General features: G+C 26.6%; 1 protein-coding gene across 2 annotated transcripts in view; it reads right to left on the minus strand.

Annotated features, from left to right (window-relative positions):
- Positions 1-232: 232 nt before the first annotated feature.
- Positions 233-27,878, minus strand: part of LOC113548383 — a 35,017-nt gene continuing 7,371 nt past the window's right edge. The window contains exons 1-6 of one of the 2 annotated variants that reach the window (XM_026949240.1): positions 15,915-16,063; positions 5,883-6,002; positions 3,262-5,019; positions 1,755-2,205; positions 514-597; positions 233-433 (exon numbers count right to left, since the gene is read on the minus strand). In XM_026949240.1, the coding sequence (XP_026805041.1) occupies positions 362-433; positions 514-597; positions 1,755-2,205; positions 3,262-5,019; positions 5,883-5,995 (2,478 nt within the window). In that variant the 5' untranslated portion in view covers positions 5,996-6,002; positions 15,915-16,063 and the 3' untranslated portion in view covers positions 233-361. Of the gene's footprint in view, positions 434-513; positions 598-1,754; positions 2,206-3,261; positions 5,020-5,882; positions 6,003-15,914; positions 16,064-27,878 lie in introns of those variants that run through there. The other variant, XM_026949239.1, reaches the window with a different exon arrangement.

A 27,878-nucleotide genomic window follows, 5' to 3' on the forward strand; every position in this document is an offset into this window, starting at 1 on the left:
CAGAATGAGTTTTTTAAATTTTATTTACAAATAGAGTGTATCAAGGAACAAATATAATTTATTATCATCGAAAATTAGTTATTTACTTTGTGCTCCCTCCCAGGAAAAAAATATAATGCGACTGAGGTAGATAAAAAAAAAAAGTAACATTTAAGCCCTAAAAATATGTAAGTAATAATAATAGATTAAACATAATAGTGATCAACTATGATATTTATTTTACAAACTAAAGAAGTATCAAAATATGAAAAGGCTTTATTCATTATTTTATTAAACAAAAATAAAAATAAAAATATTTTCTTAAAAAAACCTTTAATATAAATAAACCTCATCGAAATTATTTATATATATAATGGAAAGTTTAGGTTCGAGTCCTCCTGATGTTTACTAATCGTTCACATTCATTTATATGCTTATGATACCAATCACGTCGCTAAATGAAAAAAAAACATTATTAATTTATAAAAACAATACTCATACAATAATTTTACAAATAAAATCTAATATTCTTACTTGGCAATTATGGGAACAGTACTTCACTGTTGTACAACTACTGCACATTATTGTCGCAGAATTGTTACAGTTTCTTGAATAGCACTAAAAAAATTAACAAAAAAAATGTTTTTAGACAAGTAATAAAATTGCTATTAATTTATTTATACTTTGATATTTCTAAATCAAAATTGAATAATAGTTTATGAGTTATTAAAATGTATATTATACTAAGAATAATAGTCCTTAAATGTGTTTTTACAAAAATATAAAGTATATAATACTTTATTATTTATTTTTACGAGAAATGGCTATAACACCTAAGTCTATAATGTGACCAATAAGCAAAATAATCGATATAGTAACATAAACTAATGGCTAACAAATAATTATCTGACTAAAATGAATAACAGTCAGAATAAGAGCAGTATTGAGTGGTGACGATTTTTCGTCGGTGGTGCTTCTACCGCCAATCCAAACAAGCTATTCCGGTCTTAGAAACAAAAACACGCCCATACGCACAAGTCGACTTCCCAGTACCGCTCTTATTTTGAATTAACTATAATCAATGGTATTCGACTAATGATTAATGAATATAATTCGATTATTATCTTATAAAAATGTCGCGAATGATTGATTAATATTTAAACAAGAATTATTATTAAATACATTATTAAATAATATATAAAAATAGTTGGTTATTAATAAAATATTCAGTTTAATTTACATTCACCAAAATCAAAGCGAGCCGAATTAATTGTCTACAAATAAGTGCCTAGAAGCCCACATAAGAGCAAGCACAAAAAAAATGTATCATTTATTAATTTACTTTTAATACATAATAATGATTTATATAATTGCTTATTTTAAGAAAATGGTTAACCTATTCATTCGATAGCTAGTATATTTTATTAACTCATTCGTTTATAGTCTATTTAACTTATTTTGATAGTAGATTAGTTATATAACATTTAGTCATAATTTATTTGGTTTTTAGTTGGTTATGATCATCACTAGTTGCTACTACTTATTTTGAAAAAAACTGTTGCAAATAAATTATGTTGAAATATAATGGATTTTACAAAACCAATGTGCAAACATTTATTAAAACAATAAATTAGTGTAACGGTTCATATGGATCATTTTAATATTTTAAACAAGAGCTATAACACAGATTTTTGAAAATCAATCTAATATTTTGTTATAAAATTTAGTATTTGTCAAACAATTGTTAATATTATATATTGATGAATTTTACATACTTTAATAATAACGTTCGGCGGTGGTTTAAATAATATATTAGTACCATTCATGAATGCTCTCATTTGACCTGATGGCCCCTTAACCAATTGATACTGTTTGTTACCAAGTAAAATAGTACCGCCTTCAGCTCTTTGAAGAGGACTGTTGGTCAAGGATTTATTATTCTGAATTGCTGGCTTGAACGTCACAAATGTTGGTGTTCCTGTTGTAGTTTCTGACGATGATGCTGTTACTTGAATCAAATTATTTTTGGAAATAGCTGGCTTAACAACAACGCATTTTTTTGTTTGTATCACTTTAGGAATAGAAGATTCAGAAGAAACTTTCGTTTGTAATGAAGAAGAGAATGATTCATAGAAAGTATGTAATGGCGGTTTCGGCATAGTCGATGGTTCTACTGCAGTATTACCAATGGTTTGGGCCTTTTTAGTATTTATCACAGATATTTGTCTAAAAATATAACATAACTAATTAATACTGGAATTCTAATTTTGATTATAATCAATATGTAAAATTTTTAAGAAATTTAACTAATATGGATTTTGAGTTTTAAGATATTAAAAGTTGTTAATTTTGAAAATCAAATATTTAATCATAATACGTATGTAAACCAATAAATCTATGCAACTTAAATACAATTAATTAGGTTATTAAAGATGTAATTTAAGTTACAAAAAGTTTATACACATAAGACAGCTTAATAACTTTGATATTTTACCTACAATTACGAAGTTGGGAAGATGGTATTTCTACAATATTATTTAATAAATATTTATTAAATAATAATTCTAATGTATTAATATTAAAACATTGGGGAAGTCACCAAGCTGTATAGTAGTTGTTGAATGTACCTCCGAAATAAGTAAATCACTATAATTTATGTGTTAAAAATTGTTATTTAATCTTAAATCATTACATACGAAAAATGGTTCTGAGCAATGACTGTGTCTACGACCCGACGGAAATGGAGTTTTCGGTGTATGCTGCTGGCATTGAAACCATTTCGATTATATGGTGGAATGTCACGTGGGGATGCATAAAATTGGCGCGTTCGCTCCAAATTTATTAATGTCATGTAATAATTATTTCAAATAATATAACTAGATATTATTGAATTGACTATTGGGGTACCATAAAAAGATGAAAATAGGTCAACATTAATCAAATATTTTTAAAAAATAATTATATTTGTAGTAAATACCGATATATGTTACTGCAGAAAAGTTTTACGATTAATATCTTTTTAATAACGACATCGATTTTTATCAAAAATTAATCTCAACTCCAAATAAGCTTGGGAAAAATAAGGAAGAAATCACGTCATAGTTCGCATAAATGTAAGCCTAAATCAAAGCCTCAAAGCAACAACGAGTAACGATATTTGCTGACCAATTACAGTGCTCCAACCGGGCAGCAACTGCGCAAGTTTTCAAACTTATTTGGAATAGAGTATAGCAATTGAATAGTCCATAACTATTAAAAGATTTTAAAAAAAGGAATACTTACTGAAAAGTTCCATCTGGATTTTTGGCAAGCACCCAACGATGAGTTGTTTCATCCGAGGTAGTAGGATTTTTACTAGTTTCTGTCACTGGTGTTTTTTTCGTGTTGTCTACGGATCGTTGTACAGTTGATGAATCTAAAGGAGGATCTTTAAGCTTTGAATTCTTGCAACATTGAAGAGTAGCATTATCGATTAATACTTCTAGGTCTTCATTAGTTTCGTTACTGGTAACGACATCAATAACTCTTTGAAAATAATCCCGGCTGTTTACTGTTGATACAAAAAACAACGCCATGCGATCAGTGATTCCGGGGTCATTATCTCGACTATCTTCAATTAGACTTATTAAATCGATACAGTCAGGTCTAAATGACTTTGACCGGAACATCGTAAAAATTTTGGGATGATAATATTCACCGCTTTTTAAGCTATTCCATAATAAAAGAACTAGATTTTTGAAGATGCTGCCTTTTTTGAATTTTGGTTGATCCAAAACTCTAAGTACAGTTAATATACTCAAAAAAAACAATCGAAATGCCGATTCAAAATCAAGTTCATCAAAAGATGTTACGACTTGTAAAAAATTGGTCTTCAATTTTAATTCTAAAATATTTTTATGTCTGCTGTGTAAGCGGTTGGCATCACATCTTTCTTTAAGTTTTTCAGCTTCAGATTTTTTCTTAAAAGATTCATCCATTCGTGCTTTGTGATGTTTATTAGACATTGAAATAATGTTAAGTATATTAGCAATAATCACAATGGTGTCTTGTATGGATTTGCTAAAGTATTTACTATATATCTTTTCAATTTCTGTTAAATCCCCCCTTAATTGAACTTTATTTCCAAGTTGTTTAACTACCACTTGTTTAGTATTCTGTGTGGATTTAGTTCCACTTGGAGATGGTTTAACAGGAAGTACTGACTTTTTGGCGCTTTTTGCTATACTTTTGGGCTTTATATCCAAAAAATCGTTTATGTACCATGCATGCTTATCCTCATCTATCATTTTTCTAAAATCAACGACCTGAAGCCATTTTACAGAATTTGCTGAAGAATTTGCGGATGTTGTAGATTCTTCGCCATCAATTTCCATAGGTACTTCATTATTACTGGTAGAAGCGATTTTCTTATTTGGTTTTAATGAAGACTTGAATTGTGATTTAAATTTATCAGTTTCACCCTCTCTAGATAAGACTAACTTCAAAACATCTATTCCGTTTGTATCCACCTTCTGTTTTTTTTTAGCAGGTTCATCGCATTTAGATGTACTGCTTTCTTTAGATATATTATTATCTTTAGATACATTATTGTCTTTGGACAGATTTTTGTCTTTGGACAGATTTTTGTCTTTGGACAGATTTTTGTCTTTGGACAGATTTTTGTCTTTGGACAGATTTTTATCTTTGGACAGATTTTTGTCTTTAGACAGATTTTTGTCTTTCGATAGATTTTTGTCTTTAGATACATTTTTGTCTTTAGATACATTTTTGTCTTTAGATACGTTATTGTCTTTAGATACGTTATTGTCTTTAGATACATTATTGTCTTTAGATACATTATTGTCTTTAGATACATTATTGTCTTTAGATACATTATTGTCTTTAGATACATTACTGTCTTTAGATACATTCTTGTCTTCAGATACATTCTTGTCTTCAGATACATTATTGTCTTCAGATACATTATTGTCTTCAGATACATTATTTTCTTTGGATACATTACTGTCTTTGAATGTAACATTCTTATTTTTAAGTAAGTTCCTAAAATTAATAAAAATGATTAACTTCAATAAGTATTTAGATATAAATGATTTTATGCAAATAATATCGTAATACTCATGTATTTAAATTGTTGTTACTTATATTTAATCATAGGTTCTGATAGTAAGGTTTCTATACAATTGTTTATTTAAATATAAATTACATATAGATGTAATCTATAGACTCATCAATGATATTACGAATCGTTTTTCGAAAATTGAATGAAAATAAGTGCCAAATAAATTAATTTTAAAGGCTATAATGTAATAAGCGATTTTCTTGTTCAAAATTTAAGATACGATATTATCAAAATACTTATCATTTGTCTTTGATGATAAGTAATATGATAATACTATTTCTTGAATTACTTCTTAAATTATAGAAGAAAACTTTTGGAACCACAGGTATGGGACTGTGTAAAGGATGATTAAGGTCAAATTAAACAGCTTTTTCTTAATGGACTAAGGTGACGGACACAACGCTTTAACATATAATAATATTGAAAAATAAATCTGAATTATCCATTATTCATTTATATTCTGATGAATAAGCCAAAATGGGATTTTTAAAATTAGAAATATGAATATGAAAATTACAATGAGAATATATTAAAACTTAAACAAATTAAAATACTAAAACAATTAAAAATTGTACTGAATTCGATTATTTATAATATTAAAACATAAAACAGAATTAATGTTATATTGAATTATAGTATATTCATCTATTTTTTTTATTATTATTCACCATAATTTTATTAACAATTTTTAGTATTTTAAAAGTTTGATTTGGGTTCGATATAGGAATAAAAAATAATAGTAAAAAAATCACCTACTTATACACAAATATACAATAAAACTTACAATTTAAGATTTTTTATGTCTTCTTCGGATAGTTGTTCACACTGAACTACATTTCTGCATACAATGGCCTTGAATACCAAATTATCGACATATTGTTTGGTATACGTATGCATCCTCGTTCTGTAAAAAAAAAATAATTTTCAATGAGATTAAAAATACAATGTACGCATTCGAAGTATATTTAAAATAATAATTGTTAATAAATATCAGTTTCCAACTATTTAACAATACATAGTACATAATACTATTTCAAACTAAAATAAATAAATAAATTTCAATATTGAAATTGAATTATTATTGATTAAAGTTTTTAATTAAAAAAATGAATCTTGAACACTCTTAGGTACTTAATAAATTAAAAATACTTAGTATATTTATAATTAGAGGCAGGATTTATATTTTTTTAATATTCTTTTAAAATATCGGATATCATTGTGATTTTTTATGTCCTTAAAAACGAAAATTATTAAAATTATTCAGTTTAAGTTTATTTTATTTTATTTTATTACAATAAAATTAATTGTTGAATAAATGATACATAAAAATAATATGTAATATAAGCCACAATCACATTATAGAAAATGGATATCAGCTTTTATAATAATCATAACAGTCGTATTGTTTTAAGTATTAGGTCTCAATGTCCTAATCACAAAAATACATAACTATTCTGTCAACAATTATAATTCCTATTTTGTTTATTAATTATTTAACCGTGATCACTGTAATAACATTTAATATAACATACATATTTTCATTAGCGTCGACTAACTAAAATTGGTATAGCAAGATGAAAGCAGTGAAAATTAAATAAAATTGATCCAAAATGTTTATGTTCTTAACGACTATTTAAGTACATTTAAAATGTTTTAAATAAAATGCCGTAGTGGACACTTGATATTATTCATAATAACTCACTAGATTATTGACGGTTAAGTTCTAGAATCATCAATAAGCCTAATCTAACCTAAAGAACGAGAAAAAACCAGAATTGAAGATAGTATGGTTATTGGTTAACCATCATCGATAATGAAATGGTTTATTTGACGACCATCAATATGAAATTAGCAATTAGCTGTTTTTAATAAGATCATAACGCGTTTGATGGAGAAAACAGTAACTAAACAGACTAGTTTTTACATATTTATCCGACTACAGTTCAAACAAATTATAGAATCAATTTATTTATAACCGATTATAATCATTATATTAATATACCTTTTAGTAAATGTATCTATTAACCAAATTTTAATTAAACCTATAACTGACATCTGTGTGTATTTGTTTTGCCAATCTGTCATTTTATAATTAATTTTTTTTTTTTTTTGTGAAATGAAACCAATTTGTAAAAACCACACCTTATTGTAATTAACTGTTATTTAATTTATAAGTAGTGATAGTTAAATTATACTAATATCATGGTTTTTCTACAGTTACATGGTCTGATGTAAAATTACTACATTAGGCATGTCATAGTATTTGTAATGGTTTAAATTTTTAAAATATTATTTTCATATATAATATTAGCTATTGTACAAATATCTTCTAGTAGAAATAAAGCAAACTGTTATGAATTTCTAGTAAATAATAAAAAGAATTCTGAATTCTAAATTAAGGAACAAAAAAAATGATATATCTACTTATATTAAATTGTTACATGAGTTGACATGGACTATTTTGTCTACATGGAGCGTTGCTGAGATAAAAATATTAATTTCACTTTATGGTCCTTATTTTTATAATTCTTTAGGCATACAATCATAAATCGTGTTGGACCGAACAAACGTAACGTACTAACGTGCTAAATTTAGAAACGACCGTTCAGAATGTGATAATAATGATATAATATTAAGAGTGTAAAAATAAAATATCCCGGATTGGCGGTCATTTAGTCATATTTAACAATTTCCACGCATGCGTTTAAACGGCTTTAAACTCAAAACTTGAAAGTGAAATAAAAATGAAAAACTGACCATACGAAATAAGAATATAACTATTATAAGTTAATAAGCATTTTAGGTTCTTGTTCTTAGGTGACATTTTTTTTTTTTTAATACATTATCGTTGAAAACCCCTACTTTGTGACCTAAAGCACATTGTCAATTACTAGTCACGACATTATGACAATTTAATTATTGGTGAGTGTTAAGGTAAGCAAGTTATGAGTGTCAACAAGCCACCAAAAAAAATTAATTCACGTTACGATAAAAATGTAAGACGCAGTCAAACAAATTATATCTATTGTTTATTTAAGTACAGACATGGTTTCCACGAGCTCTGATTGTTTCATCAATTTGTCGTTTCAACATGTCATAATAATATATTAATATTAACCGAAGACGTTATAATAATATTATACTATGGCCTATGGGGCCGAGTAAAGAAACCGTCGGGCGATCAAGTAAACGCAACGTAAAAGAACTGTTTATTCAATCGCGGTGTATACATCGGCGGCCTTCAGCGTCATTCGAATGCGCGGTGTGTGCTGCGCGCTCGTCGACAACCGCGATGATATATTAAGGAAATCTGACAACGTCGCGCGGGCTCGGTGTAACAACGAGGGTCGGCCGGACGTGAACGGCAGTCAGCAGCTGCGTCGCTGTGAAAGGAAAGAATGCGACAACTCGCACATGCATGCACGCACGCACGAACGCGACCGAAACGACGTCGTTTGCCCGCCGCCCGTGAACGAACAAAGTGCGTGAACACTATTAGTGATCGCCGATCGGTATAGGTGGGAGCGGCGGCGGCGGCGGCGGCAGCGAGCCAGCGACTACGTCGTTACAAAATACAATATTACAATAATTACAATGTACAACATTATACTATAACGCTATATAATAATAATAGAAATATAATATTATTTTTACTAAATAATATCGTACAATGTATTATAACGACTAACGAGTAGATACGAAACACATAACTTGTTGCCGTGTTATCTTGTTATCATAAAAAGGTCAAACCGTCGAAAACATCAACGTTCTTAATATTATTACACGCCTAATAATATTATATAGGTATATTGTAGGTACAACGAAACGAGTATTAATCGCTTATATACATCGCCGACGAAAAGCGAAACTGAAACTAACCGGCGTTGAGTTTACGTTACCGATATTGTTGTCGATAGCGTACTAATAATGATTATTATTGTCAACGTAGGTCATACGAAAAGCTGGCGTTTCTTCGATTGGTCATTTCTATTTAATTATTTTTTGTAGAGTACGATACGAAATTGTCGTAGTACATTGCAAAAACAATTTCAAAAATGAAACCTACTACCTAGTCTCTGACCAGTACTGACCTTACTATTACAACAACGCACGAAATGTCGAAACGTTAAATTTATCAGTCGTCTTTAAAAAATAAATATAAATTAATGTCGAAATAATTTTAATTCATCAAAAAGTATAAGTCTAATTAACAACAAGCTATAGTTAATAAAAATAATAATACAGAGTAAATTATCATTTATTAATTCAATAGTTAATGAATAATATATAATGATAAATATATTTTCTTCAGAAATAATCGATATTTAGTTCTAAAGCAAATATTAATTGTTTTAACAGATATTTAAATCTGTATATTACATTGAAAAATTATAATCCAGTTTTCAGCAGTTTATTTAATTAGGTACTAGGCAGTACAAATTATAGTTTTACCATTAACACCATTTCAGAATTATTTAATTTAAATAGCGAGTACGAGATTAAAAACTTGTCTAATTACAACTCAACTTCATAATAGTTAATGTTTGCAACTTAAATATTAAAAATCATATAAGATGATCAATGAAGGTGTCGTCAATTATTGTATGTTATATTAATTTTGAATAATAAAGTAGACAATTATACGCAAAATAATATTAGATAAATTAGGCAGTAATTTTAACATAAATCATAATTTTCTTAAATGGCATACCTACCATGAATACTTAATAGGTTTTATGTTTTTAAAACGTTGTTTATAAATGAGTTATTATTCATAAAATTCTTAGTTTTGATTTTAGAGACTGAAAATTAAAATTTATATCAAAAATTTAGACTCAGTACAATCATTTACAAGTGTCTTAATTATAAATACCTAATAATTATGTCATGGTACAATTTATTAATTTATTATTTACATACTTAAAATTTGTATGTTCATACATTTTTACTTCAATTGGATAAAAGATCTCTTCAATTGTAATACGTTTTTTTATAATAGTAAAACTTTTATGATTATATTAGACTGGATAATTTGGTTATTAGCAGCATATAATCAAAGAATTAAAAAATAACAATTAAAATTTTTTATTGAATATTACAAATTAAATTTTCTATCCTCATTGTATTCATTTTAAACAAACATTTTTGAATAAAATTCAATAAAACATTTTTTTGAAAATAATTTACTACTTGTTCAATATAAAGTATTTAAATGGCATATAATAATATTTAAAATAAATTTAATTGAAAATACGGATAGCTAAACAAAAAACAGTCAACCAGTCTATTTCGATAGTATAATTTTATAATAAATATATATTATTAGGCATTAGTTATACAGTAGGTTGAATTCATTTTTACCAAAAACACATTGCATTTATAATATTATTAATATTTATTTAGGTATATTAAATATTAATATAAATATTTTGAAAATGTTATACATTTTGCATATTATATATCTACATGTCACATCTCGATGTATAGAAAAATATAATAATGTATGCAAAAGTCCTCACAAATACTATTTTAAAATTATAACAAAATAACTAAAATTGTTATCCTTTTTATTAAATATCCAATTTCTTCAATATTTAAACTTTCTATAAAAAAAATTGAGATTATACATTTTTGGGTATAAGTTAGAACTATTAGTGCAACTTTGAATTAGATTATCAATCTTGGTACTGCATAAATATTTTCTGTAGCTTTTTTTATTTTTCACTGTTAATTTGAAAAGTATTGGGAATGACCTGACCATAAAACTTTGGTATAACATATAGAAAATTACACTTGTTTTATTTTCTCATTGTTATGCATTATTATGATAAATAAATACTATGTTTATGAATATATTATATTACTGTAATATGAATGTACAGTATGGTCCTCCATTTTATATACCATATTCAATACAAATTTTAAATAAAAACTGTAATAGATGTAACATTTAACTTGACAAAAAAAAATGTATACCTACAGGTCATATTTTTGAAAACTAAGTTTTTATTAAAAATATTTTATTAAAACAACAACTTAAGTATTTCTTATATATTAAAATGTTTATATTAGTTGGATATATTTTAGTGTTAAGAGTATTAAATTCATTATTTAATAATTAAACTAACTGTTAAATTAAAATAATTAGTAAAAACCAAATTTTGGTCAAGTTAACTAAATACAAAAATAAGTTAAAATACATTTGACTTCAAAAACAGAATGAAACTGTTAATAAAAATAAAGTATATTTGATACACTTTAATATATTATTTTCATACCAGACGCATGACATACCATTGACTATGTAGCTTATTTTATAACTAGAATAGAATAAACATTAAGTTACCTGCTGGTAATGCTATGTCAGTGAGAAAGCTTGTTATAAAAGATCAAAAAAGTTAAGAATTATATACAATTCACAAATGAGAATAGTTAAATTAAACACACCTTTAACTAATTGAAGATTAGATTTAAAATAATTATTTTGATATCAAAAAATATTGATTGCATTCAGGAATAATAATAGATTTGAAATACTTTACAAGAAATAGAAATTTGGATAAAAAAGATACATAGAAAATACCTACAACAATTTCTATATAATATAATTTGTTTAAATACTTTAAGAATAAAATAAATTCATAAATTGTCTCAATTTGAAACGTAGAAAAGTGGAATACCCACTGTTTACTTTTACAAGATTGACTTTGGTGTTATATTGAATTTCTTAAATATAATTGTACTGCAAACACAATTAGATTTGAGATATCTCTAAGTTAGTTCTGATTAGCGATCATCTTTTTATGTTTTGTATGTTTTTACTGAGACTATGTATATTTGGGTAAGATTTAATTTTACAATAAAAATGTATATTAGAGAATATTTTATTATTAATGAAATATATTTTTATTTAAACAATTAAACTTGTTAAAACAAGGAAATAAAAAAAAATATTTATATATGAAAATCTATGATAATTGATCAAACATTACGTTGAACGTTGATGTTGCAGTTTTGTACTAGAAAAGTATATAATTGTCATCAACTAATACTTTTGTGCTTGGTGTATTTAAAACACAGGATTAAGTGTTAATTTATTATAGTTATTTTATCTATTATTATATATTACTAGCTGAATAACCGGCTCGTGTGTTAAATAATCGATTCGTATATAAATTGATTTTTTTATTATAATATATAATATTTTTTTATAATTTAACTTAATTTATGATATTTATAAATAAAATAAAATTAAAAATAATAAGTGATTTACTCGTAGGTTCATTTAGTACACCTTTGTGAAAAAAAAATTAATTAAATCATTTAAATAACACGATAAAAAAACCGTAACCTTTAAATAGAAATCCACCTTTCCCTCCCATCAGAGAAAAAAAATGAAAAATCGGGCGACGTGATGACACCCATGAGAGTATTTGGAACAACAATGTAAGAAAAATTGGAAATACGTAAAATAGTATTGTCACAAAATCGGAACATAAAAAACGCCTGTTCTTTTTTAGGATTAAATTTATAGATGTTACTAAGAATTTATTTGTAAATTCAGAAGACTGAACATAGGACTTTTAGCTTCCAGAATGCATTGAAAAGTATTATGTCAATTATAATTATCAAAATTTAGTTTTGATTTATCCCATTTGTTTTATTTTCTAATAAATATATCATTAATATTTTGCAATTCAGAAGATTAATAAAGAACTGCAAGATTCTAGAATTAAAAATGTATTTAAATTGATATTGTTGTTGTCATGTTATTTATGGTATATTTATAGCATTATAAAATATACAATTTTATTAACTTATTCTCAATATTAAAAACATTCATTAACATAAATAATACCAAAAAAAATTTAGCATGATATAAATTTCACTTTATGAATAATAGAAGAGAAAATCAGTTTTACTACTAATTCGTTTTTCTTGGATCACATTATCAGCGTTTAAATTAATTAAATATATAAAATATTTATGAGTATAAAATAGTGTTCACTGATCAGATTTTGTTTTTAATTCTTTACTATAGTAAGACCAACGAAAATTAGGCCACAGTCGTCAAGTGCTAATTAACTGTTTTTCGGCAGGAGTCTTCAGAATATTATCCCGCTTAAAATAATCTAAAACAGTGTAATGTATGCCCGCCTCCAGCTGTCTGTTGAATTTACAAAAAACGGCCGATAGGCGCGTGACGATCGCAACCTACTTTTCGTTGGCCATAAGATAATTATTTTAGACATTAATCAAATAAATATTTTAAAAACAACACATTTATGCTGCATTAAATTTATAAAAATAAGTAGAGAGTATTTGTCACACAATAGTATAAACCATATAATTTTATATAGCCACAGTAATAAGCTATAATTAATATAGACAACAAAATTAAGGGACAGCATTAAATATCTTATTTATTGACAATAACTGATTAATTAATATGAATTCATGATTTATTAGACTCTGAACGAAGTGAGGAATATATTGATTTTACAATGACGTATGCTTTTTATTTGTGTATGTGTGTCTGTCATCACGTTTTAGAGTAGAATTAATGTTTTGATTTTTGACTTCGCCCCTCTTTGAAAAGAAAAATTAATTTACTTAACAACTTTGGGGGTAAAAAGTAAAACATTTCCAGTAGTTAAAATGCGTCAAGAAAAACCTTACAAAAGTAACGGAAAAACGGGAATTTTTACGCATAATCAATGACAAAATCGATTTTTTTATTTTGCTGTAACTCAAAAACGGATCATTACTTGAAATTTTCACTAAATATTAATATTAGCGTTATTTATTTACGATTACATTTTCAAAATATTTTGACTTTTTTTGAAATGACGATAAAAAAATTGGCATTTCAAAAAATTTATAATATTTATAAATTTATTATAATATTGTCATGGTTAAAGAAATAAAGGCATGAATAAAAACTTAACACGTTTTTATTTTAAAAAAATTGCTCTTCATAGTACACTCTTATAGGAACTTCTGCTTTAGTTTACGTACAAATCCACCATCACTTGGCATTTCAGAAGTAACCACTATTAAAAAGAGGCGAACACGTGGTTAAAGAAAACTAAATTTTTTAATTTTTGTTAATCGAGGAAACCCAATTTTAAATTATTGTAATTAAAAATTCGACGTATGATGTGTTATTATTACCTATGAAGAAATATTAAACCAACATAATACAAAGATTATACTAAAATATTGTGCCAAATAAGATAAATTCTGCTCATATTATATGAAAATTGATGAAATCCAGTTCATTATTAAGAACATGCGCATATTGTAGCATCTAAAGCGCCATCTACGCACAATGGTAATGTGTCAGAAAAATAATACAAAACATTTCAGGAATAGAAATAAAACAGAGAACAAAAATGGAAAAAAAACCAATCGATGGAATTGAAATTATAAATAAAATCAAATAGAATTCTACGTGGTAGTAAACAAAATGGCCGCCAACGTCACGTGATTCGCGTAAGTGGAATAATAACACACACGATAGGACGAGATAAAATTTATATTTTTTTAGGGGTCTACGAAAATTGAAAAAATTGATACGTGGTTTACAGGGAAAAAAAGTTTGGAAACCTCTACTCTAGAGTCTATGTACAGATCCACCATCACTTGGCATTTCAGAAGCAACCACTATTAAAAGAAGCGTACAAACACGTGGTTAAAGAAAACTAAATTTTTTAATTTTTGTTAATCGAGGAAACCCAATTTTAAATTACTGTAATTAAAAATTCGACGTATGATGTGTTATTATTACCTATGAAGAAATATTAAACCAACATAATACAAAGATTATACTAAAATATTGTGCCAAATAAGATAAATTCTGCTCATATTATATGAAAATTGATGAAATCCAGTTCATTATTAAGAACATACGCATATTGTAGCATCTAAAGCGCCATCTACGCACAATGTTAATGTGTCAGAAAAATAATACAAAACATTTCAGGAATAGAAATAAAACAGAGAACGAAAATGGAAAAAAAACCAATCGATGGAATTGAAATTATAAATAAAATCAAATAGAATTCTACGTGGTAGTAAACAAAATGGCCGCCAACAACGTCACGTGATTCGCGTAAGTGGAATAATAACACACACGATAGGACGAGATAAAATTTATATTTTTTTAGGGGTCTACGAAAATTGAAAAAATTGATACGTGGTTTACAGGGAAAAAAAGTTTGGAAACCTCTACTCTAGAGTCTATGTACAGATCCACCATCACTTGGCATTTCAGAAGCAACCACTATTAAAAGAAGCGTACAAACACGTGGTTAAAGAAAACTAAATTTTTTAATTTTTGTTAATCGAGGAAACCCAATTTTAAATTACTGTAATTAAAAATTCGACGTATGATGTGTTATTATTACCTATGAAGAAATATTAAACCAACATAATACAAAGATTATACTAAAATATCGTGCCAAATAAGATAAATTCTGCTAATATTATATGGAAATTGATGAAATCCAGGTATTATAAAGAACATATGCATATTGTGCATCTTAAGTGCCGTCTACGCGCAAAGGTAATGTGTCAAAAATAACACAAAACATTTCAGGAATAGAAATAAAACAGAGAACGAAAACGGGAAAAAATCAATCGATGGACGTTGAAATTATTGAATAAAATCATATAAAAATGCCACGTGGTAGTAAACAAAATGGCCGCCAACAATATCGCGTGGTTCGCGTACGTGGAATAACAACACAAGTTAAGACGAGATAAAATATATATTTTTTTGCGTTTGGTAATCATGAGTGTGACAAATACGTACCTTTAAATCGACGAGGACGATAAATGACGAAAAGCAGCGTTGACAAATTGGATTATTTGGCGACGCAGAAGAATACACGAGGCGAGTCACTGGTACGGACGTATCAGGCAGACGTGTGAACTTAAAATGGCAACGATCGTCGCGACCGTTCGCCTATAAATTTGCTCAGTAGAGGGGAGCGTTATCGTCGGCGGCAGCGTCAGAGAGCGCTACTGCTCGGGCCACGGAGATACGTTTCGGTTAAATATCGCCCGTCAGCTGTTTCGACCTACGCGAAGAAACGTCAATACTCTCTCCGTGCTATGACTGGGCGCGGCTTGGACGGCGGCGGCGGTAGCGACGGCGGCGACCTCGATAATCGTTACGCTACGCGACCGTTGCCTGCGCCGCTTAGTTACGGCGGTTGTCGGGCGGCACGTAAATAGAATAATATTACTATGACGCATTAGACCATTTAGTCGGCGGCGCGCACAACACGATATATTATTACTAAATTTTATCGTTAGATGATATAACGGCCACGGTGACTACGATGGAACCGGTCCCATATATTTTATTTATCGACCAAAATAAATTAATTTAACGAGTACGTGATACGATAACGATTTATTATATAGAATATGTTATGAACCAATAACAAACGTGGCGGGTGTTCAGCTAAAATACGATACTGCTAGTACTATTCGTTTACGAATACGTTTTATATTATGCGGTCAACAGAAACCAAGTAGTGTGAAAGTGAACAACCCGTTATACGGTTAAATTATCAGTTGGTATTTGATGCCTTTTAATCAACCAAATGGTTGAATATAAATACAATTTCATGTAATATAATATTTAAAAACCTAATTGTAGCCGTCACTCCCAGTAAAACCTCCAGTATAGTACATCCTCTGATTAAATACTATGACCATATATATTCTTGTGGTACACCACAAATTCTGCAGAAAAAGCTACCGGTGGGCAGGTTTTTGTTTAATTGTATAAGAGAATTTACGCCGTTTTTCTATACAAGATAATATGAACCCTCACGTGACCATAGTGCTAATAAGTAAATACATTTAGCACATGTCATGAAGCTCATGAAAAAATAAATCTATACTCTATTCATCGAGAAAATAAATTAGACGATTCTGCGCATCACCTTGTGACACAACACCATCGAGACCAGTTTCAGTAAGGCGAAGTGCGTGTGGGGATGCGCAGAACCGATTTTCGTAAGACAGCGTGTTCTCTGGCTGGATATAGTATAGCATTGATCTTAAAAAAATATAAAAGATTGTGTTTTAATTATAAAATAATTTATTACGGCACTAATAACAACTAATGTTATGGAATTAATTAGTGATGATTTTAATATTTTACCTTAACTTAAAGGTAATTCAATTAGATTTTAGGTTACAACACAAAAGTTTAGAACACCTTATACACACATGTTTTTGATACCATACTTAAGTTTATTATTATTATTTTTTTAATTGCATAATATTATGGTACTATAGTTAATTGCGTTGGTTTAAAATATATTTAGAAATCTGGTATTTAACAAGTAAGCTTTCTTAACTGTTATTTTTGTAAATGTTTATAAAATGCAGAAATCATAATATAAAATCATAAAATATAATAACTATATAGTCGTTATTTTTGTTATAATCGAAAAATGAATAACTGTAGACATGCATTTTTCATAAAATTTTTAAATTGGTTTAAACTTTAGACATGATATAAATTTCAAAATATTTCAGCACTTATCAAGATATGTATAAAGAATTTTAAATTATAAACTTTTTATGATTTATGTAAGATATATTACTGCCCTTCTAGTGAAACAAGCAGTATCTCCAATAACTAAATTGTTGAGAAAATGAGTTTTTCGATTTCTTTGTTTTTCACCATAAAATCATTATTTTTACCCACTTTTTTTTTATTAATTAATCATAGGCATTCTTAATTTTTTGAAACATCTTTTATGTACTTAGATCATTATTTTGGTTTTTTATTCATATTTAAGAAGATACTGCATTTGTATCAAGTATTATTGTGTATTAAAAGAAAAATAAACTTTAATTAATGCAATTTTCCATAAAGAAACTTTTTAATTAATATTAGAAAAACGATAACTACATAATAGTTGAAGTTAGTAAGTACCAAGGTACCTATCTGAAAATTCTCAATAAATGCTTTTGACCAAAACGTTTGGTACATGGCGTATGTGACTGTCTAATGTCACGACCATTCACTGATAAAAAATAAAGTGTACATATTGCAAATCCGTTTTAGATAAGATTAATAGGCAAATATGTTGTATTTACACTGATAAACTATTTTACTAGTAAAATAAGCAGTTTATCCAATGGATATACTATTCTTTAGGACATACTACATGCATATACATGCTGCGTTTTTCCCTAGTATTTGACAATATTTTGGTCGATACGACATTTTATAATGCATTTTAAAGGCATTTCTAGTGGTTACGGTGTTTTTCATAAGGAAAAAAAAACCCGTAATTATGCAATTATGCCGAATATGAAATAACCTCAAATTTTGAAATTTGGCACTTACTGCTTGTTCCACTAGGAAGGCGGATAATTGTTTTTTGTAAATTTAAACGTGATGATTGTATTCTCGGTTACTTATACTCGTAAGTTGTATTTATAATAAAAATTGAAAAATATCTTAGATATATAGTTACAATATAATTATTAATTAATTATTTAATAAGCGTTTAAAGTTCAAATGTTAAAGAAATTTATCAGTTATTAATTTATTTTTATATCTAATGCTTAAAATTCATCGTATTTTTTTACCATAAATTATCGTATAATTTTAAAACATTATGCTATTACTTAAAATATAATTTTCTATACATAATGACATTTCCAAAATGACTAGTTTTATGCTTTTTATAGGCATTTATTATAAGTTATTAATAATTATTATTTTTATTTTATTTTTCCTGAGTGTAATATTATTAAATTAGCCAATATATATTTTAATATATTTAAAATAATATTTAACTTTATTAAACAATTTATAACATGTTAAGAAAACATTAAAACGATAATTTGAAAAATATGTATATTAATATATACAAAGATAAATATAAAATGTCTAATTTATAATGGTAGGAATACCATTTTATTCATAAATATATATTTAATTCATATACAGAAAGAAATGCCACATTTAAATTAATATAAATCTAGGTATAAATATTTTTATTTTTATTTAAATACTTATTAAATACCCTAATATACAAAATAATTTATCACTGTTATATCTGCATCTTAGTCCTGTTATCATGTATGGCCAATGACCGTAATTTATTATGAAATCGACTGTCTGACTTTAAGTAAGCTCTTCTAACAGGAGGTTAAGCTAACCGTTCTGAACCAGTTTTACAGTATTAGTGTTTGTACTTATAGATTATTCCGTATTTGTGTCAATTTATATTTACTGTACTTTGTGTTTAATAAATAATAATCTCATCTCATAACTATATCTAAAGTAAATTAATTAATAAATATATGTATTATACTATTTATACTTAAAACAATGTCAGTGCACTATTCGTTTTCTTTCTCTGAACGAATTGCAACATAGAAAATTTGTGTTCAACAAACCAACTTTAATAAGGTACAATATAATATATTGAAAGCTTCAGAATAAGAGTGAATTAATCTATAATCAAACTTAGAGTTAAGAAAATTATATGTATATTGGTTTTTTACAATATTTAAATTGTAAGATAAGATATATACATTTTTAAATTGTAATATATTACATACTTGTTAAATTGCAAATAAATGTATATTGTATACATCGTATAACATCAAACATAAGAACAGAGATAATTTTCTTGACTATAGGTTTGATAATAGGTCAATTTATTCTAACACTAAAACTAACAAAACAAAATTGGTTCTACTGAAAGCAAATGTTCTATTATGTAGCCTGTGAATCAGAGAGAGAGATATAATACTAATTGTTTTCTATTTAAATAGTGCGATAACTTCTCTACATTTTTCTTTGCAATGTAATTGGATTTATAATATTTAAATAGCTCTAAATACTAAACATATGTAATTAGTTGAAGTTAGACTATATTAGTAAAAATAACATTCAGCTCTATTGTAAACTGCATAATCATAATATAATCTAAATGAATGAATTTAAAAAATATGTTTTTAATCTGTAAAATAATTGTAATAATTGTAAAATACATTGTTTTTAATAGGGCTGAGTACTTAAAGACTATAGGTAGTACTTCATAACATATTTATGCACTTATACACTAAAAATATGCTTAAAATAAATTATTTGAATTATTTATTTTATAATTTAAAATAAAAATATTCAAAACAAATAATAAATGATAATATGAATGTGAAATAAAAATTAAAAAACTATTGTAAAAGAAATTATTTAATAAAACTCGACAAATCTATCTTTCTTCGTGATTTACGTCGCGTTTTATGTAATAAAATTACTTGACGAGTGCTCCTGATTATTTCTTGATAAATTATGTCTGAAAACTTATGCTAATTTCCTAATGACGAAGTATTAACGACACTATTGTTATATTGCCACTTTGCCAATTACGATCACATTATACCTATTAAAATCATTATTTTTGTATCGAAAATGTTGCAAATGTATTTTTATTTACCCAAACTCATTCAACATTTATTTTGCTGAATTTTAAAAATGTAAAATATGATTTTAATTTTTCATGTTTATAATATACAATCATATATAGTACCCTATGGCACAATAAATCTATTACAAATTTAAATATAGCTAGTATTATGAAACCTAATTATAGATCACTCACATTATCTTGCGACCCTTCTAGAAAAATATAAATATCAAAGGTTTAAAATATGAGTAGGTATAGGTTTTAAAAAAATCTACTTATATTTTAAAATCGGTTCATTCTCAGTAAATGTTTTTTTCGTATTTACACATACACAGACCAAACTGTGGGTATACAATAAATGACCCACCTATTAAAATTAAATCATTATTACATTTTTAATACAAGCATAAACATGTAATCAAATAACCTCCAATTCTAAATCCAAATTACATTATAATATGATAATTAAGATATAACAAATTATCATTATTGATAAAATGTCGAATGGTAATAAACAAAAATTAACAATATTAAACATTTTCTTTTCAACTATAAATATTGCTTAGTGCTTACTATATACCTAACAATAACATAATTTCATCATTCAATGCCTTTTTTAATTTATATACATACGAATAAATTACAAACCAATCAATTAGACTTCATATACCTAAACGTAATTTTCTTAACAATATTCCGTTTGTTTTTTTTATTTATCATTTATATGTATCACGCATAACTTAAATTTTACAATTCAAATAATATGTTATTTAAATAATGCAAATATTTGTATATTCCATCGTTCGTAGAGAAAAATAAAAATAAATTTAAAAAATATGATATATTTTACATTTGTTTATTTAAAATGTTGCACATATGAGAAAATTCGTTTAAAATACTGTACATAATGTTTATTCAGAACTAAAGTAGCGTGGTTTGTAATAAATTTATATTTTAACTTATATATCATAATTGATTGGATTTAATGTAAGTGATCAAGGCGTGATGGAAAGCATATAAAGACATGTGTGTTATATATTTAATTATTAAATTTAATGTGAATTGTGCACGGTGATGTGACAAATTAAAAAATTTAACTAAACAAATATTTTATTACCCCGGTCTCGCCGAACTTGCGACACGCTCTTGTGTCATCTTTCGATTTCAGCTTTCAAGAAACACTTGCACAAACACATCCATATTTGTGAAGTAGAACTTAGTCTTATAAATGTACAACAACACATTATAAAATTAGTTATATTATATTATATAAAGCGATAATTTTATACCAACGTCTTCCTTTGGTTTTACAAATCAACTCACACGTATATAAATTCAATACATTTTTAACAACAGTCGTAGAGATGAATAACTGATTGTAATTTTCGGAAAATAAGTAGTTAACATATTTTTTCAGATAGACCGGAAGTGTTTGAAAAGATTGGAAACTGTGGTTTTCTCTTTTTATCTAACACATGTAGAATATAGGAATTTAGATATGTTTTCATTCCAACTTACCGATTAATCTAGTTAAGCAATAAAAATTCTAAAAACAGATTTGAATTTTTTATTAAATCTAAAAGAGATCGAATTTCCCACGTTTTACATTTTATCCATCTAAAAGTATGGTTTCCCTGTGGCGTCCAGACCACATAAAATTATACAATTTTCAAGAAATATTCATATAGATATAGATATATTGTATAGAATTGTATAAGAAAAAATAGTTATGTAATTATCAGTAGTAATACATAAACTCGTTCTTACATAAAGTAGAAAGGAATTTTTGTAATGTACGATGATCAATTACACTTTTTTGAAAACAATAAAAAAACAAATAATATGTAAAAACAAAGAATATTATAAAATCTGTAAGTTATAAAGTATATAAAAGTTATGGTAAAGAAAAAAATATATCCTTTATTACTCAAATGTTGGTACTTAATCAATTGATAATTTATAATTGTAAAAATGTATATTGTTATTTATTGGTAATGTTTGACAATATAACCAGATACTGGTAACGAAATAATAAGGAATTATTTAACTATTAACTACACATTAAGGAATAAACAAATATGACGTTTCCAATAGAAGAAAAATATTACAATCCTATTCATTTTATAAAACGGTCGTATTGGATATAAATGAACAATAAACTACGCATATCTTGTACTAGAATATGTTAATAGTGAATTACAGCGAACGTTGACGTATCACGAGTACAATAAATAATAATGAACAAATAGCTATCGAGTCAAGCTACTCTAATCTTAAATTATAATACCTAAGTCTATCACAAAATAGAAACAAACTTGTTTGTTAATTGATTATGTTTTACTAAATTAAACATATTATATGATATATTCTGTATAGTGTAAACCGTCTATAATAAGGTATACGTATGTATTGTTTTAAATCAAAAACTCCAAATAATAGATATAACAGTAAGATTGTATCGACGAAAGTCTTTTAAAAATTAGTGTAAACAACTTAAACCTCGACTTCAACCATTTTTTTTAAATTTCATGTCCTGAGAAAAATATTGATTTTTAATATTTAAAATAAAAGTTGAAATACTTTTGAAACATATAAAAGAAAAAATTTAATTGTCAACAACGAAACGTGTATACAAATTTCATAAACAGTTTTCAAGAGGATGCAACACCCAAATGTATTGTCTTCGTCTTAAAAAAGTAAAGCAAATCAAATTTGAAATCAGTAGAATCAATTTTTTTATTATAAACTTATATTATATAATATATTATATTAGGCGGAATTAACTTTTTACTTATACTTTATGAAAATTAGATAATATTTTAAAGAAATAGACGAAAGATAAAACATTGAATTAACTAATTTGGAAAACTGGGCTAAAAAAATTGGGTTCCAATTCTCTCCAGAAAAATTCAGCTGTACCATATTTACAAAAAAGGAAATATTGATAATTTAAAAATAACAATTGACAAAACCAAAGTTACACACAGAAACTCTGAAAAAATGCTTGGCGTCATCTTTGATAGACGTTTATCGTGGTCCTCTTATATAAAGGTCTTAAAAACCTCCTCCCCGGTAACTCAATTAAAATTTTAAAATTTCTCTCCCATACTACCTGGGGTGGAGAAACAAATGCGCTAATCAAAATTCATAAAGCATTAATCCAGTCCAAACTTAACTACCGTTCATCACTTTACAGAATTACATCCAAATCCTTACTAAACTGGCTTGATAGCGTTAATAACTGTGGCCTAAGACTGACATTAAGAGTTTTTCGCAGTAGCCCAGTATGTAGTATCTATAACCTCGCCGGGGAAACTATTTCAGAAATAAAAAGATTGAAATTACATCTCAAATATGTAGCAAAATCTACAAAATCAAACGACACCATTCAAGAAAAAAACAACTAACCTCCGTGGGTCAGCTCATACTCAATCAATACTGAACTAAGCTGTCTTTACAAACATCAAACCTCTCAATATCATCATAAACTTCTTTAAAAGCATTCTAAATAACTACAAAGACTTTCAGGAAATATATATCGATGGCTCAAAAACTCATGAAGGTGTAAGGATCGCGATAATATTTCTTAAAAAAAAAAATCTTACACTAACTACCTAATATTTGATCCAAATTTACAGCCGAAGCATTAGCCATCCTAATAACTACTAAAATTATAATCCACGAAGCCCACTCCAAATTTATCATCCTTGGCAATTTATTCACTGAGTACGATAAAAAAAAGTCTACAAAACCAATTCAACCCTAGTAATATTGCATCTAAAATCCAGAACACCTCAAAAAAGCTTTCCGATTTGGGTAAACATATCATCATCATGTAGATACCTGGACACTCGGGAATAGGGGCAATGAAATAGCCAACGAAGCCATTAACAACGAAACCTTGATAATAAACCAAATATCATATGATGACTCGAAAAAACTTATAAACTCATATACAAAAAATAAATGGTAAAGAACTTGGAACATATAATATACTGAATTAAACGAGATCAAAAGAGACATCTTCCGCTGGACAAGCACAAAACTCAACCAGAAAGAGGAGACTGTTCTTAACAAACTTGTCATTGGACACACCAGAATCACTCACGGTTTCCTGATGGCCAGAGAGAATAGTAAAGTACATTGCAATTTGACAGTTGATGAAATATGTGTGAAAAGGCATATTGAGATTGATACACAACAAAATATGTATGGACTTATAAACCTAGGAACCAACTGTGATCATGACAATGACGAAATTCCAGTTGCTAAAAATGCATTGGTATTCATGGTAGTATGTATGAATGGATACTGGAAGTTACCTATTGGTTATTTTTTAATAGATGGCCTAACTGGGCAAGAAGGAAGTAATCTTTTACAAACAGCAATAGAGCTTATAACCAATACTGGTGCTTATATAAACTCCATTACTTTTGATGGAGCATCAGTGAATACAAGCATGTGTACTCATCTTAATACAATTTTCAATGATAATACATTTTATATTGAAAATCCTGTGAACAAAGAAAAATATTTATCTTTTATGATGCAGCGCACATGATTAAATTAATCAGAAATGCTTTTGACAAAAAATGTCTAATCAACTCAGAGGGTGAACTTATTAAATGGGATTATATTGTCAAACACTATGAAAAAGAAAAAGCAGAAGAACTACAAGCTGCAACAAAATTAACTCATAGACATATATTTTATTGTTATGAAACGATAAATGTTCGCTTAGCGTCTGAAGTATAAAGTGATAGTGTTGGAGATGCACTTCTATATTTAAAAGATGAAGACCCATTGTTTAAAGAATGTGAAGCAATAGCTGAATTTTGCAAAAATGTCAATAACGTATTTGGTATATTGAACAGTAAACAATTAAATTCGAAAAATCCATATATATAACAATGCTATTTCTGAGAAAAAGTTTTCAAAATATGAAGAGTTCACATATAGATTTATATCTTATATAAATGGACTAAAATTTCATGATGGTACACATGTCACAAATCACAAAGAAAAACAGGCTTCAGGGGGCTAGTTATGGACTTGCATAATGCTTTAGAATTATTTAAATTGTTGAAAACAAATGGTCGGTCATATACATCTTATAATTACCTATAAGCTAAGCCAAGACCACCTGGAACATTTTTTAGTGCTATTTGAGGTAAAAGTGGTTACAACAACAACCTAACTTGTCATCAGTTTCAAGCAGCATATACACGACTTTTTGTACACAATGCAATAGTAGGTTTGGTAAATGGAAATTGTCAAATCCTTGATAGCACTAATACTTTATCTGTTATTAAAAAGAAACACTGTAGAGCAAATATTTTTCAAAATATTGAAAGTCTTCCAGAAAATAAAATATCATATATATAAGATCATGATTATTTTAGAAACATAAATAATATCAATGGCTATGTAGAGGATGTTATATTGGTGGATTTATTGCAATGAAAATTTAAAAAAAAACATCTAGTGAGTATTGTAAAACCTTTTTGATAACGACCAAACATGACAGTAAATTAGCACACATCAAAGATCATGGTGGGCTAATGAAACCAAGCACTGATGTACAAACAATATATATAGAAATAGAAAAGGTATTCAGGCAATATACACATGATATAATGTTAAAAAGAAAGACTAAACAATACATAATTTTAAAAGTTAAATCCAATTTACTTAACTGTTATAATAGTTTGTTCAATAATATGTCTTGTGTAAATGAAAACATTGTTTCATTTTTTGATTTCACACATCAGTTTAATACTCACAGAGATGATTTCATTAAACAAATTTGTGAAACATATTTTAATAAAAGATTTTTTCATGAAGTGAAAAAAGCCAATGATAAACTAACATTGAGAGTAAAATATACAAAATTGATTAATTTTAGACACTAATAAATGAGACAAATAACTTTGTATTATATTATATAAAATATATAAAATCTTTATAAGTTATATTTACTTTTTATTTGTAGTGTAATTTAAATGCTATAGGTTTGCACTCAAAATATATTCATATGTTCAAACATAGGTACTCAAACATTATATTTTATTTAATAATATGCCTTGTATAAATAAAAACATAGTTTCACTTTTTGATTACTCTTACACACATCAGTTTAACACCAACAAAGATGATCTCATTAAACAAGTTTATGAAATATATTTTAATATAAGACTTTTTCATGAAGTAATGATACACCAACAATGAGATCAAAATAAACAAAATAAATTAATTTTAGACATGAATAAATGAGACAAATAAAAACGGATCAATTAATTATCGAATTAGTAAATAGTAAGTATTGTTTTTTGAAATGTATTGACTAAATAATAAAATAGATATTATAATATTTTGTTTTAATCATAGACAATAGACTAATATATAGTTATAATTTATAAATTATACATAAATATAGTTTTTAATATTAGACCATTGTTTTTTTAATAGTGCAATTTAAAATTTAAAATGCTATACTTACATTTGCGCGCGAAAAATATTTACCATTTTATCGCATATAACTTCAAAATTGATAGTAATATATGAATGCATAATAAGCTCCCATGACCTATCCATCTCCTTATTATGTATGCTTGATGTAGCATTAGCGTCGTTCAGTGGTTATCATAGTAGCAATAGATTATTATATAGGTATATTATTATTAAATAGGCAACTTACTAGTAATTATTCCTTGGGGCTTGATCTTAGTGTCTTAGTCTAAAAGACATATATAAAAAGTAAATTTGTATATTACACATTTAATAGTAAAAGAAAAAAAAGACTTCTTGAAGACTGGAGAATAGGATGTGTGATGGGGTGGTTTTGATGGCCGACAAACCCAAGAAGAAGAACAACAAAAAACAAATAAATAAACCTACTTATTAGTTTATAATGTATACACATTCTATTTTACTAAATGTCTATGAACCTGTCTTAATGACAACTCTAAATTTCTGAAATTTAAATTTAATTATATGTAAATTATTAATAACTTTAAGAATTAGGTAAAATATAAACATCAAAAAATTAAAAAAACTAAAAAAAAGATGAACCTTAAGTAACAATAAGGTATAAGATTAATTATTAATTATTAATAAAAATTAAATTAAAGAAAACATAATATTATGTATGTATATAAATAGCTTCAAATGTTATTAATATAAGCTTAAAATAGTAAAATCTCTTAGAAATCTATAAATATACAATTATTTAATTAAAATTATTAGTTGGCATAAAAAAAAAATATAAAATTTAAAAATTGATAAAAAAAAATATTCCTCATAAAAATAGCTAGTTTTTAAAA

The sequence above is a fragment of the Rhopalosiphum maidis genome, chromosome 1 (genome assembly GCF_003676215.2).
Source record: "Rhopalosiphum maidis isolate BTI-1 chromosome 1, ASM367621v3, whole genome shotgun sequence".
Lineage (NCBI taxonomy): Eukaryota > Metazoa > Arthropoda > Insecta > Hemiptera > Aphididae > Rhopalosiphum > Rhopalosiphum maidis.